General features: G+C 38.1%; 1 protein-coding gene across 1 annotated transcript in view; it reads left to right on the top strand.

Moving 5' to 3' along the window:
* MALT1 (MALT1 paracaspase) overlaps positions 1 to 13299 on the top strand; it is a 59462-nt gene extending 46163 nt beyond the window's left edge. The window contains exons 10-16 of the mRNA XM_028102874.2: positions 656 to 833; positions 1632 to 1706; positions 2053 to 2180; positions 4315 to 4464; positions 6754 to 6911; positions 7997 to 8122; positions 9195 to 13299. Of these exons, the coding sequence (XP_027958675.1) occupies positions 656 to 833; positions 1632 to 1706; positions 2053 to 2180; positions 4315 to 4464; positions 6754 to 6911; positions 7997 to 8122; positions 9195 to 9635 (1256 nt within the window). The 3' untranslated portion in view covers positions 9636 to 13299. The remainder of the gene's footprint in view (positions 1 to 655; positions 834 to 1631; positions 1707 to 2052; positions 2181 to 4314; positions 4465 to 6753; positions 6912 to 7996; positions 8123 to 9194) is intronic.
* The last annotated feature ends 1882 nt before the right edge of the window (positions 13300 to 15181 follow it).

Here is a 15181-nt window from a genome sequence, read left to right as displayed (position 1 = left end):
TGCTACTCATCTGAATTGTGTTTATTTGTTCATCGTTAAAAACTTAACTAAGCTCCTGCTGTGTGCCAGGAATACACAGATAAAGATAATACCGTCCCTACCCTGGGAGAGCTCCTGGTCTCATGGAGGAGACACATGAAGAAGTCTTTAGCCTTTTTCTTCGTTATATATCATGAGATAAAACTGCATTCCATGTGACACCATTGGTTACAAGTGTATTATTTTTATGAATTAAAATACAGTTTAGGACAGCATCTCAGTGTTGGTTTAAAATACAGTACTTGGGGGCACCTGGGTGGCTCAGTCGTTAAGCGTCTGCCTTCGGCTCAGGTCACGGTCCCAGGGTCCTGGGATCGAGCCCCGCATTGGGCTCCCTGCTCCGCGGGAAGCCTGCTTCTCCCTCTCCCACTCCCCCTGCTTGTGTTCCCTCTCTCACCTTGTCAAATAAATAAATAAAATCTTAAAAAAAAATACAGTATTTGAAGACTGTTGTCTTCAAATTTAGTTAACATTGTTTTTATAATTGGGTATCTCTTAAATAAGCTTGCATTAATTTGAAGAAAACAAAGTCTGTTTTTTTTTTCTAAAGAGTGCTACACGCACGTTCAGAGTACAATTTAGAATTAATTTTTACCTCCTTTTTTTTCCTTTCCAGGATTATTATATTATGCAGGGCATGGTTATGAAAACTTTGGCAACAGCTTTATGGTCCCTGTTGATGCTCCAAATCCATATAGGTCTGAAAACTGTCTATGTGTACAAAATATACTGAAATTGATGCAAGAAAAAGAAACTGGACTTAATGTGTTCTTGTTGGACATGTGTAGGAAAAGGTAAACTGCCTCATCTTTGTTAAACAAAGCTCATCGGAGTTAGGTAAATATCAGCCTTGACAGTGAAATCTAAGGCAAACCTAGGAATGCTAAGAAGCACTTAAGCTTGTGAGTTTGTAAAATTGTGAGATTGAAACTGACCAACAAGGAAACTAGAAGGAAATAGATTTTCTCTATATGTAGTTAATTACTTTAACCTTTTTCCTATTTGTTATAGAACAAAAGTGAGGAACTAAAGGGCATGGGTATTTATTCATACTCCAGAAGGTTCAACTCTTCAGAATGCCTGTAGATGTCTCTAGTCATCACTGCAGTTATTTCTCCAGGAATTGACAGAAACAGCACCCATAGAGGTGGGGCCTCTGTAAGTCCTGGTCTCGCAGATACAGAAACTGTAGCCAGACCAGGTGTTTGAAGGTTTGGATCCCAGCTGTTTGTCACTGGGTTACTAAGAAACAGAACCAGTGATTATTCCTCTCAGAAATACAGTTTTGTGCTTGCTCAGCATTTACCGATCAGAAACCAGTGCTAGAGTTCAGATATAACTCCAGTTTTAAAGCTAACCAGAGAAAAGATGGTGTGACTGTCTGCTGGCTCAACAGCAGAGGAACTCTAGATTATTTGGAGCAAATATGTACCTGATTTGATAAAGGAATTTTGAATCTATAATCTTAAATTATGTATAATAGAATGGTGTTACCAGATTTTCCATTGTATTATTACTTAAGCTCTCTTTAAAATGCTGTTTAACTTTTTTCACATTTGTATCTGCCCTTCTTCCTCCTCCCTTTTAAATAGAAATGACTATGATGACACCATCCCAATCTTGGATGCGCTAAAAGTCACTGCCAATATTGTGTTTGGATATGCCACGTAAGGAAGTTTTACATTCCTGTTCGAGATACCTTCATTTTTCGATGACTTCTTTTTGATTATAGATTAGAAGCCTAGATAGATCCATAGAAATGTAGGCATAAATTTTCATCCTTGATATTCTTGAAATGATAAATGAGTTAAATAATTGACTTTAGCTCCTCATGTCTTGGCATCTTCTTTTTACTAAGCCCCAGAGCATTTAGTTCCTGCTTAAAGATCAGCTCTGTAATGAGGGTGTCATGCAAGAGGCAGAGAAGCAGATGAGGCTCATCAGTATTTACACAAGCTCCATGTGGCAAGTGTTTACTTTTTTAAAAATTTCTGTCTTTTTGCTGTGTTTAAGGTGTCAAGGAGCAGAAGCTTTTGAAATCCAGCATTCTGGGTTGGCAAATGGAATTTTCATGAAATTTTTAAAAGATAGATTATTAGAAGACAAGAAAATTACTGTGTTACTGGATGAAGTTGCAGAAGGTAAAATAAAAAAGAGAAAGTTACTCAGGGTTCTCTGGTAATTATTTTATTCCTACTGTTATTGTGCAGGTTTGGAGTTAGTATTTATTTTTATAAAACAGTTTTTTCTAGAACGTTCCACAGCACTCCTGTTTCATTCCTTCCTCCTTGTCTCCCTGGTGACTGAGCTTTGTGCCATCAGTACAGCATGACTCGAGCTGCAAGGCTGGTCCCAGGCAAGGCTGAAATCAGTAAAGCTTCATCCTCAGCTCTGTGCCTCGTGCCTGGTGTGGCCCTGTCAGCTTGTTTGCAGAAAACCTTGTCCAGAGAGCAGCCTCTCCCAGGATCAGACAGATCCAACTTTGAAGAAATTTTGAGACTCGGGCGGAAAAGGCTGGGTTCATTTGTTTCTTGATGGACTTAATGGTTTTTAAATTCTGCTTTCAGGACATGACCCTAGAGGGCTAACATCATGTCTTCCATTTCCTTCTGTTCTCTTTCCTTCTCGGGATGATGTTATGCTCCTGTCAGGTGCCAAACAAGTACATATCCTATTATCCCGATAGACTGCCAGGTATCTTTTGAAATGCCATTTTAAAAGCCATGCCAAAAGACAATCCTTTTGCAAACCAGCCCATGAGAAATGGAGTTTCATGGGTGTTCCAAAGATGGCAGGTGGAGTATAAGGTATGCGAGTGTTTCACTAAGAGCTGTGAGTCACTGTTTATTTTCATGTTTTTATCAGTGTAGATCTTTTAGCTGGATCACCTGACTTAACCACTTTCCCATTTAACATAGACAGCCAGAGCTTTGACCTCCCCCCACCATCCTGCTTCAACCGGAAAAGTTCTGCTTTTATCTGGTTTTTATATTTGGCTTCTATTTAAGAATAGATTCTTCTATTTAAGAATCTTAGTTTTACCTCTTTTTTTTTCCGGATATTAGTAACTACATACCAAAGACCAGATATTATTACTTTATAACTTTATTTATTAATAATAATATATACAGAAGTAAGAGAAACTGTAATTTGTTCATATGAAAGAATATATATATATATGGCTTTGTAAATTTAAATTGACATTTATCAATAGTCACAAGTCTTTGCCTAAAACATGTTGAATGAAAACACATTACAGAGCATGCATGTAGCGTAACATTTTTGTTAAGTTCAAAACCTAAAACATTAGGGGGCGCCTGGGTGGCTCAGTTAGTTAAGCGTCTGCCTTCAGCTCGGGTCATGTTTCCAGGGTCCTGCAATCAAACCCCTCATCAGGCTCCCTGCTCGGCGGGGAGCCTGCTTCTCCCTCTCCTCCCCAGCCCATGCTCTCTATTGCTCTCTCTCGCAAATAAACAAAATCTTAAAAAAAAAAAACCAAACCTAAAACATTAGCATACACTACTTGCCAGTGCCTGTGCCTGAGTGAAAATTAAAATATGCATGGGAATATATATACTACATTGGATAGTGGTTATTTTGAGTCGGGGGAGAGGAGTGGTGGTGCTTTAGCCATATCAATGTTTATAACACATTATTTCCTTTCTTAAAATAAAAATATCTGAGATAAAGATGGCATGAAATCTTACCTTTTTCATAGATAAGTAGTCATTTGTTTACTAGATACATGTATTTCTCAACAGAGTGTAGACATAAAATTGTCATGGCTACTCTTTCAGTAAAGAAATATACTTTCAGGGGCGCCTGGGGTGGCTCGGTTGGTTAAGTGCCTTTGGCTCAGGTCATGATCTCCGGGTCCTGGGATCGAGCCCCATGTCGGGCTTCCTGCTTCTTTCTCTCTCCCTTCCCCACCCCCGCTTGTTCTCTCTCTCTCTCTCAAATAAATGAAAATCTTAAAAAATAAAAAGTATATTTTCAGTTCTTTGTGAATTTTAAGGCTTAGAATATTAGGGATGTGATAATAGAATTATAGAAGATAAAAGCTAAAAGAGGGGTCTTTAGAAGTGGCCTGGCCCAATATTTTTCTCTGTTCATTACTTTGAACCTTGCCTGGCACATAATAGAACGTGTTAGTAAAATAGTTGTTGAGTGAGTGAGTGATACTGAGAACATAACTGGATTTGCAGGAGAGTTCTTGACTTAAGTATTTAAAACATGAAAAGATTGTGGTCTTAATACTTACTTCTTATTTTTTAGATATGGGTAAATGTCACCTTACCAAAGGCAAACAGGCTCTAGAGATTCGGAGTAGCTTGTCTGAAAAGAGAGCACTTACTGACCCAATTCAGGGAACAGCGTATTCTGCGGAGTCTCTGGTACGGAATCTGCAGTGGGCCAAAGCACATGGTACGGTGAAGCCTGGTTCTTAATGGGGTTTTTCTATAACATGCTGTATTAAATCATGAAGGAAGTTTTTTTCCTCCTGGATAGTTTTCCTCTCAATTTTGTAGTGAAAACATTTTAGCCTGGTGGGGAAACCCAAAACTAAACAACTTATCTAATATACATTCCCTTAGATTTTATTATATTGTGAGCTGTTGGAAGTATGCTATTTGAAAAATCAGACAGGCCTGGGTTCTGATCCTGTCTCTACCACTTGATAAACATGTTATATATAAATGTGGACAAGAAATAATACTTGGGAGGGTTGTTGGTATTGAATGCAATCACACATGTAAAGAGACAAGCATGCTGGTCAGTAAATACTATATGCTCATCAGTATTACTGAGTATTCTCTCTTTTCAACTCTTGAATAAGTGAGTCGGTGAGCAAGAAAAGAGAAGGTGAGGTGGAAATCATATCTATAACTTAATTACCTTTGGTAATTCTATGTGATTTAGTGAAAAGGTAAGTTTAAATTATTGACTGAAATGAAGATTTTGGATTTTCTGTGAGTCCCAAATATCTGTAAATCCCTTATTGTAGATGATTGAAAATTGTATTTGGTGAACTTCTATATAATGTCTTTCTTTTCATAATAGTCTGTTCTCTAAAATATATTTTTGGTTAAATATGTTAAAGCACATTAAAATATAAAATGCCATAAATATATTGTCTTGCCTTCCAGATAATTGGATAAATAATTGAAATTGATTCTTTTCCTTTAAAAAATCTCTAAACAACAAGTGTAACAAAATCATGGTGGTAAAGATCAATAGTAAAAAAAACCTTTTATGAAATGAAACTAAGGGAGCATCTCTTTACTTGGTGGATGAGATGCTGCCCAATTCATGAATTGCCTAATAAAGCCAATTAGATCTTCAAATTAAAAAAAAAAAACTTTAGACGTGGGCTGGTCCAATATTTTTCTGTTTGCTCATTACTTTGAACCATGCCTGGCACATAGTAGGTGTTCAATAAAATAGTTGGTGAGTGAGTGGAGTGAATGAGTGATACTCAGAACATAACCGCATTTGCAGAAGAGTTTGTGGCCTAAATATTTAAAACATAATGAAAACATTGTGGTCTTAAGATAATACTTATTTCTTATCTTTTAGATATGGGTAAATGTCACCTTACCAAAGGCAAACAGGCTCTAGAGATGTGGAGTAGTTTGGAAAGAGAGCACTTTTTTTGGTAACAGATTTGGCATTTTTTATGTTAAAGAGCTCATGCAAAATGGTAAAAGGAAAAACATTACGACTCCCTCAGTTAGGGGTACCTGGGTGGTTCAGATGGTTAAGTGTCTGCCTTCAGCTCAGGTCATGATCCAGTCCCACATCGGGCTCCTTGCTCAGCGGGAAGCCTGCTTCTCCCTCTCCCACTCCCCCTGCTTGTGTTCCCTCTCTCACTGTCTCTCTCTGTCAAATAAATAAATAAAATCTTAAAAAAAAAACAAAAAAACTCCCTCAGTTAATCATCAAAGGATGCAAATTCAGCCTACACAATTGAGAATATATTAATTTAAGAAATAAATATAGAAAATGGTAAGCTTAAGTAGTAATTAGAGAAAATAAAATTAAAATTATGATAGTGTAGTTTTTCCTTTTTAATCCCATCAACTAGGTAAACACTTTGAAAATTAATATTACTTCATTTTGGAAATGTTATGGTGAAATCTATATTCTATGTAAATGGAGAATGTCACATGTGTGAGGCACCATCGAGCAGCTATATCTAATAATCTTTAAGCATTAAGTACATATGTATAAGAAATACTGACTATAATAGAAAAATAATAAAACCCAGAAATACTATAGATATTCAAGAGTAGTGGAATTGTTCAGAGTAACAAATACTCAGTGACATTATGCTTTATTAAAAACTATTTTCATGAAGATTGAGGCAACAGTGAAAATTTATCTACAATTATATGGGTACTTTTGATTACCACTGTAAAAATTACATATGCAGAGGGACGAGAACTGGAAGGAAATAGTAAATGAAAGATTTTTATTTGCTTGACCAGCAGAATATGGGACTTTTTCTTTAAGTGTATGCATGCATGCGTGCATGCGTGTGTGTGTGTGTGTGCCTTTGAACAATGTGTTAGTTATAGAACATTTTTAAGCGAAAGCAAAAGCTCTCACTGTTGTTTTCCCCCATAAAGAACAATTGTCTGTTGCTTAACAGAAAACTTACCAAAGCGCTCCTCAAGGGATTATTTGTAAGTTGTTCTTTTTGTTCTTTTTCAGAACTCCCAGAAAGTATGTGTCTTAAATTCCAGTGCGGTGTTCAGATTCAGCTGGGGTTTGCTGCCGAGTTCTCCAACGTCATGGTAATCTACACGAGCATAGTCCACAAGCCACCGGACGTGCTGACGTGCGACGCCTACGTCACTGATTTTCCTCTTGTAAGAAGCCCCTTTCTTCTTTTATCCAAAATAGCACAGTGTAGCCTCACTTACTAAACACTAAACATTTGGAAACTTAAAAGTTGATGGTAAATTTAAAGGAAATATGAATACCTCTATCTTCCATTTATATAAATATTTGTATTTTAGTAACAATGGTCAAAATATTTAAAAATTAATCCCTAAAATACCTTAAATTTATCAAATTTAGGAATGTCTAAAGTTCACCCAGGAAAGAAGCCTTTAATTTCCTTTACCCTAAGTAGGATATCGAATATTAAGCAGTAACATGGTAGTATATTGGAAGCATAGAAATTTAGTTCTCTTTTTCCGTAAATTAAGGTATGATATTTATTTCATGTTGGCCTAAAGAAGCCAATAATATACCCCTCTTTCCTACATTGAGTGTAGTAAATTGAGAAGTAAGCAAGGAGTGAGACAAATCCAGAACATCACCTTTGCTGCTGATAAAGACTTCATGGAAGACATTGTTTAGTATGAGAGCAGATGGTCCAGCACTGAACCCCAGAATTAGACAGGTCTGTCTACCAGCCATAACAGCGCTGGACTCAGAGGGGCCTCCTGGGCATTGGGCAGGGTAGAGCTTGAGGCCTTCTCTCAGACTTTCAGAACACATCTCCCGCTCTTACCCAGGGGTTGGCTCTTAGAGAAGGAAAAGGGAAGGACTGCCTGTACATGTCCATTTATTCTTTTTAAATATATGAATCATATAAATCCGCCTGCACCTTCCCAAAAGTAATGAGTGAGCAGGGAGAGAATCCAGGGGTCACAGTCTAACGGGGCTGGAACTTAAAAGGAAGCTTGAGAGGATTAAGAAGTGTTTGTGGGGGTAGTTTGAAAGTAACTAACCTTGCAGAGCTAACTTTTTAAGTGTATCTGTGCAGAATTTGGAATTCCTGTTACACTCTAAAATGTTGTTTTTATTATTTCTTTAGTCCTGTCTAAGGGCTTACCTATTGAGGCCAAAATTCATAAGAGGACAATACCTGTTAAGATATTTTACTATCATAGACAATGTTATGACTTTAATTGATTGCATTAATAACATCCACTGATTTTCACAGGACTTAGATATTGATCCAAAAGATGCAAATAAAGGGACGCCTGAAGAAACTGGCAGCTATTTAGTATCTAAGGATCTTCCCAAGCATTGCCTCTACACCAGGCTCAGTTCACTGCAAAAATTAAAGGTTAATGCTTTTCCTGTTTATTAACTACTGACTTTATGAAAGTGAAAATGCATTTTGGCATGTGACAGTTGTATTAGTTTATAGATGAACTGCTTCATTGGGTATTAAATTGAAGTAGAGATAAGTGATACACAGTCTTATCAGTGACCCTTGTCATACTCTCTTCTGTCCCTGGTAATGGCCTGAGGATTTTTGTGTGAGAGCACATGTGATTACTCTCCATATTGTTGAAAAGTTAGAGATAAGGAGCATAGTCTGCTTTTAAATACCTTCGCACCTTCAAATAATCATTTCCTAGTTAAGGAACAAAAAACAGACTATTGTCACCCTGTTTACAGCTAATCTTAGCTGTTACTCCTTTGTCTTTGAAATAACCCTGTGATGTGATTCAGTTATACTTCTCCACCTAGGATTGTGTATTATTATTTCATGTTTTTTAAAACAGCTAAACTTTGGGGCACCTGGGTGGCTCAGTCGTTAAGCGTCTGCCTTCGGCTCAGGTCATGGTCCCAGGGTCCTGGGATCGAGCCCCACATCGGGCTCCCTGCTCAGCGGGAGTCTGATTCTCCCTCTCCCACTCCTTCTGCTTGTGTTCCTTCTCTGGCTGTGTCTCCCTCTGTCAAATAAATAAAATCTTCTAAAAAAAAATAAAATAAAATAAAAAAATTAAAAAAAATAAAACAGCTAAACTTTTGGCCTAGGTCTAAAGCCAGGTTTTTTCATTAAAGGATCATTCTCCATCTCCACTAATAGGGAAGGGTAATTTTCCCAAACCCCACTACTTGGAAAATGCCTTTAAACTGTTCATCTGGAATACAGTACAAGATCTCTGTGATTCTGGCTACTGTCAGTAGCAGGAACTTTAAGTACTGGATGAGGGAAAGGGAAGGTGATTATAGCTGGCCTTTCTTCGTGTGGGGAAGGTGTAAACGAGCCTTGAGGATTTGGAACCTGGGAAAGGGGAGTGAGAGTGTGTGTTGTTTTGTGATCACGTGTGTATTTGTATTTGTCAGTATTACTCTAAGATTGATATGCTTTCACAGTTGATAAAAATAATTCTTTTCCTTTTCAGGAACATCTGATCTTCACAGTCTGCCTGTCATATCAGTACTCAGGATTGGAAGATACCGTAGAGGAGAAGCAGGAGGTGAATGTTGGGAAACCCCTCATTGCCAAACTGGACATTCACCGAGGTTTGGGCAGGAAGACTTGCTTCCAAACTTGTATTATGTGTAATGGCCCTTACCAGAGCTCGGCATCCACCTCAGCGGGAGCCGGCCATTACCACTCAACTCAAGACTCATTCCACGGTGTTTACCATTCGCATCTTGGTAACTCCAGTAACGTCTTGCCGTCAGATGGCTGTCACTGCAGCCGGATGGCAGATGCATTTATTTCAAGTCACCACACCCACCATTATCCATGCCAGTTTGGTAGGAGCAACGTGCCGGTGGAGACAACTGATGACATGCCATTCAGTCTCTCTGAGGGGCTCCGGATTTCTGAAAAGTGACCTTGTTTTTGGAAGTTATTGTAATTTCTAGAAGCCTCGTATGCAACAGCACTGACATGAAGAGAGGCATTATGAAAAAGCAAATACACGTATTTGTACAGAGAGAAGTTTAGTAATGGTATTTCCTGGCAAACCCAGGACCTTGAGGTGTTGGAATTATATTACCCACAGACTTCCTCCTTGTTCTCTTTTAAGAGTTGGTGAATTGGTTGATTTGTTCTGTAAGAATGAAGGATGGATGTGTATATGTTTATAGCAAAAATATTTTCATTTTGAGCACCCTGAAGTAAGTACAATGGGAATGGCATTGTAAGTCACTTGTATTTTTAGAATCAGGAAAAAAAACCTTGGTGATCATCAGGCTTAACCTAGTTTCATCAGTGGGAGAAACAGATTGAGGCATCTTGTTTACGTTAGAGCTGGCCCCAGAACTGAGACCTCCAGATTTCTGTTCCAGTGTTTATTCCACTACACACTGCCATCCCGACAGGTTCTGAGATAGGTATTATGTTTGTAGATAGATTTAAAGATAATATGTAAATATGCATGTCTGTATATAATCTAGAAATGTACAAACTTTAATTTGTGATTATAGGACTTTACTGTGAGTGTCAGTTAAGATGTTTGTATATAAATCTTATGTAGAACAGGCTGAAGTTTCTTGTTCCTAAGGTCATGAAGGCACATGGAGAGGTGATGAAATATTTGTCTCTGTTAGAGCAAGACAGCAGGATAACTCTGCTACTGGATGATCTTGGCAGCTGGTGACTGAATCTTACAAACACTGGATATGTCTTCCTTGATAACATTTTCTTAATGAATTTTACTGGCCTTAAGAGATAATCTTACCACCTTTTGTCCTACCTAAAGCAAGTTAAAAAGGCAACTGCCAATAACAAAAATATTGAATTAGTAATTTTAAAACGTTCTGCAAAGGAAATACCAGGCCCAAATGGCTTCACTGCTCTATTCTACCAAACATTTAAAGAATTAGCACCAGTCCTTTGCAAACTCTCCTCAAAAATGGAAGGAGAGAGAACACTTCCCAACTCATTTTATGAAGCCAGTATTACCCTGATACAAAACCAGGTGAAGACATCACAAGAAAAAAAAAGATCAGTATCTGTTATGAAGAGACTCAAAAGCCATCAACAAAATACTAGCAAACTGAGTCTAGCAACTAAGGATTTGCTAGTCTAGCAACTAGCAAAAAAAGGATTATATACCATGACCAAGTAAGATTTGTCCCAGGAATGCAAGGTTTGTTTAACATCCAAAAATCAATGTCATCTGCAAACGATTCTCATTATTCACAGTAGTTATAGTCTAGGAAGTCACTATGAATACTGAACTAGTGAATGCAGAGCCATTGCTCCTGGGGGAAATGTGTGTGTATTCATATCTCAAATAGATTATAATCTTAAATCCTGAAAATTTATCCTGGTATACTGTTTTATTTTACAAAAGAGAAAATGAGGTTCAGAAACGTTAAGTGACCTTTCTGAGGCCACGCCACCCCACTAATTACTGCCAGAATTGGGATTCATACCTGTCCGACTGCTCCCAGAGCCAAAGCTTACACAGCCCTGCCTCCGCACCCCCCCCCCATCTTCTGGTCATGTCTGGGGGTGGGGGCTGAAACAGGAAGGCAGAAGCATTGTCTTGTTCACCCCCACTGGGAAGATGCATATGGGGAAACTCAAAATTTTCGTGGGTCTGCACATATCTATGAATGATCATAAAAGTGGTGACAGTTTTGGGGTTTTTTTTTTTAAGATTTTATTTATTTGACAGACACAGCGAGAGAGGGAACACAAGCAGGGGGAGTGGGAGAGGGAGAAGCAGGCTTCCCCCGGAGCAGGGAGCCCAATGCGGGGCTCCATCCCAGGACCCTGGGATCATGACCTGAGCCGAAGGCAGGCACTTAACAACTGACCCACCCAGGCACCCCCATGGTGACAGTTTTGATTTGGGGATTACAAACAAATTTTACAAATAAATTGGTAAATTCATAAATACAGACTCATAAATAATGAGAATCAATTGTCCCATGTTCATAAAGGACAAAATTTAGGACAATTTAAAGGACAATTTAATTGTCTTAACAGTTGCAGAACATTTGATAAAATTCTGCACCCTTTCATGATAAAAATACCTAACAAACTAGGAATAAAATGGAAATTCCTCAATATGATAAAGAGCATCTACAAAAAGTCCACCCTCAACATCATTATTGGCAACAGACTGAATGCTGAATGTCCTTGTCCCCAAAATCAGGAACAAGACAAGGATGTTCACTCTCACCCCTTTTATTCAACATTGTACTTGAGTTTCTAGCCAGGGCAATTAGGCAAGGAAAAGAAAGAAAAGTCAACCATACTGGAAAAGAAGTAAAACTATGTATTCACAGATGGCATAATCTTAGTAGATAGAAAATTCTAAGAAATTCATTTAAAAACTAAATGAGTTCACCAGGCTACAGGATAGATACAAGATCAGTATACAAAGATCAGCTTTATTTCTGTCAGCAGTGAATGTTCTGAAATTGAGATTTTTAAAAATTCTATTTACAATAGCATCAAGATGAATAAAAACTATGCAACATTGTTGAAAGAAATTAAGACCTAAATAAACAAATACATTTTTGTTCATGGATTGGAAGACTTTACATTGTTAAAATGAAAATGCTCCCCAAATTGCTCCACAGGGTTCCTGCAGTTCCTGTCAAAATCCCAGCTGGCTTGTTTGCAAAAATTGACCAACTGATAAAATTCATACAGAAATACAAACTGATAAAATTCACATGGAAAATACAAAAGCCAAAATAATCTTGAAAAAGAACAAAGTTGGAAGACTCACACTTAACCAATTGCAAAACTTAACTACAAAGCTACAGTAACCAAGATAGTGATACTAGCATAGAGAAACATGGATTAAGGGAATATAAAATATAACCGAGAATCCAGAAATAAGCCTATAATGTTTATGATCAATTGATATTTGACAAGACTGCCAAAGCATTCAATAAGAGTAATCTTTTCAACAAATAGTCCTAGGACAACTGTAAAGCCACATGCTAAAGGATTCCCCTCCTCACAGATTTCAGCCCAAGATGGATCACCTACCTAAATGTAAGAGCTACAGCTATAAAACTGACAAGAGAACATACAAGCAAGTCTTTGTGACCTTGGACCAAGCAATGGTTTCTTACATACAACACCAAATGCACAAGCAACAAAAAAAATAAATTGGACTTGCTCAGAATGAACTTTCATGTTTTAAAGAACACCGTCAAGAAAGTGAAAAGACAACCCACAGAATGGGAGAGTTTTTGAAAATTATGTCTGATAAAGTACTTGTATCCAGAATGTATACAGAACTTTTATAATAATCAGCCATTTATATACTAGTGCTTAATTATGGTTACTATAGAGCAATAACCAGTGAACTGTCCGACGGGCCTTCTGTGCGGACGCTGTGTGTGCACTCAGAGTGTGCCAGCCCCTAGCCCTGTGGTGGTAATGGAGCAATGGACGTGCAGCTAGTGGCTTCCATATTCAACTGTGCAGCTGTTCATTCTGTATATTTGAATTTTTTAAACATGTATTTATAATTTTAAAACATTTTTTAAAATAGCAATTGTGTAAAAAAATTTTTTGAGTAACTATTGTGCATTTTTTTGTGTCTCTTCTATCAGCCATGCTTTTATTTTAGTTGACTTCTTATGCCAGTTGCTTTATAACATCAGCAGAGGATTTTAGTTTTTTATTTTATTTTTTAAAGTTTATTTATTTACTTGACAGAAAGAGACACAGCGAGAGAGGGAACACAAGCAGGGGGAGTGGGAGAGGGAGAAACAGGCTTCCCGCGGAGCAGGGAGCCCGATGTGGGGCTCGATCCCAGGACCCTGGGATCATGACCTTAACCGAAGGCAGACGCTTAACGACTGAGCCACCCAGGAGCCCTGGCAGAGGATTTCATACATCAGTACAATTTAGGAAGGGTAACCCATTGATAACAATTACAATGGGAGGAAGAAATGAGGATAGTAAAGGCTCACCTAAATCCAAAGCTAATATTTGGTTCTGGGGAAGGGGATATTTTCTGGAAAGTAACAAAAAATTCTAAAGTTAACAATTTATAAGTTACATGTTTTCTGATTTAAAAAAGTCAAATCAACACATGGGTCATCAAATATAAAACATGAAAGTGGCATCCATCTGAAGGTGAACAGGTCAAATAAATCACAGCCTTGAGAAAGAAAGTCTTTGAAGGATACTGACACAGAAAAGGGACAGTAGACTTTTCCTTTTTCCCCGGTGTTTATTACTTTTCATACCTCTTCCTTGCACACAAAGCAGCCATGAGGTGGTCTCTTCGGTAGTCAAAACTTTTTTGTTTGTTTGTTTTTTTAAAGATTTTTATTTTTTGACAGAGGCACAAGAGCAGGAACACAAGCAGGGGGAGTGGGAGAGGGAGAAGCAGCCCGATGCTGGGCTCGATCCCAGGACCCTAGGATCATGACCTGAGCCAAAGGCAGACGCTAAACGGCTGAGCCACCCAGGCGCCCCAAAATTGTTTTTATTAGACTCAGGAAATCCAATCATGTAGCCACAACTCAGATAATTGATACACTGATGCATAGATCGGCACAAGTTTAATATCAAGATGAGATCTGATTTTTTTTTTAACAAAAGGCCTCATAAATTTTAAATTGTTTCCTCTTATTTGAACATGCCCCTAAGTATTTTTTTTTTATAGATGTTATCTATTTGAGAGAGATAGCGAGAGAGAGCACCAGCAAGGAGGTGGAGAGGGTGCAGAAGGAGAGAGAGAAGGAGGGTCCCTACTGGGTGCCCGATGCGGGGCTCGATCCCAGGACCCTGGGATCATGACCTGAGCCTAAGGCAGATGCTTAACCAACTGAGCCACTCAGACGCCCCTCCCCTAGTATTTATATACTATCATTGCTTTTAACTGTTAACTGATGCCAAACACTCAGAATTTACACATTACTTTTAGGGGTGCCTGGGTGGTGCAGTTGGATAAGCATCTGACCCTTGGTTTTGGCGCAGGTTGTGATTTCAGGGTCTTGAGATCAAGCCCTGCGTTGGGCTCTGCGCTCAGTGTGGAATCAGCTTAAGTTTCTCTCTCCCTTTCTCTCTGCTCCTCCTGCTCATGTGCTCACTTGCTCTCTTTTAAATAATTTTTTTCCAAATAATTTTTTTAATTTATACATTGCTTTTGCGCAATTTCAATCTTTTTCTATTTTGACATTGCCACTTTTATGCAGGCCTAACTAAAATACATTTTTTAATATTTTCCCTTGAATTATATGACCTGTTTCTCATATTGATAAAAAGATTAATTAGTAAAGAAAGAGATACCCAGAATATGAGAATGTTTGTATAAATGTATTTAATTTTTTTGCAATTTGACAGCATTAAAGGTATTTCGGCGTCAGACACAAAGTGTGACGTTAGGAAGGAGGAGTTGGCTCATTTCACCACACAGCAGCAGTGTGGCTTGAAGTGTGGGCTGCAACT

Source organism: Eumetopias jubatus, unplaced genomic scaffold (genome assembly GCF_037043125.1).
Source record: "Eumetopias jubatus isolate StellerSeaLion01/CBP00866 unplaced genomic scaffold, mEumJub1_p1.0 scaffold_16, whole genome shotgun sequence".
Taxonomy (NCBI): domain Eukaryota; kingdom Metazoa; phylum Chordata; class Mammalia; order Carnivora; family Otariidae; genus Eumetopias; species Eumetopias jubatus.
The sequence above is the reverse complement of the archived record's forward strand: the minus strand, read 5'-3'. Positions and strand labels throughout refer to the sequence as shown.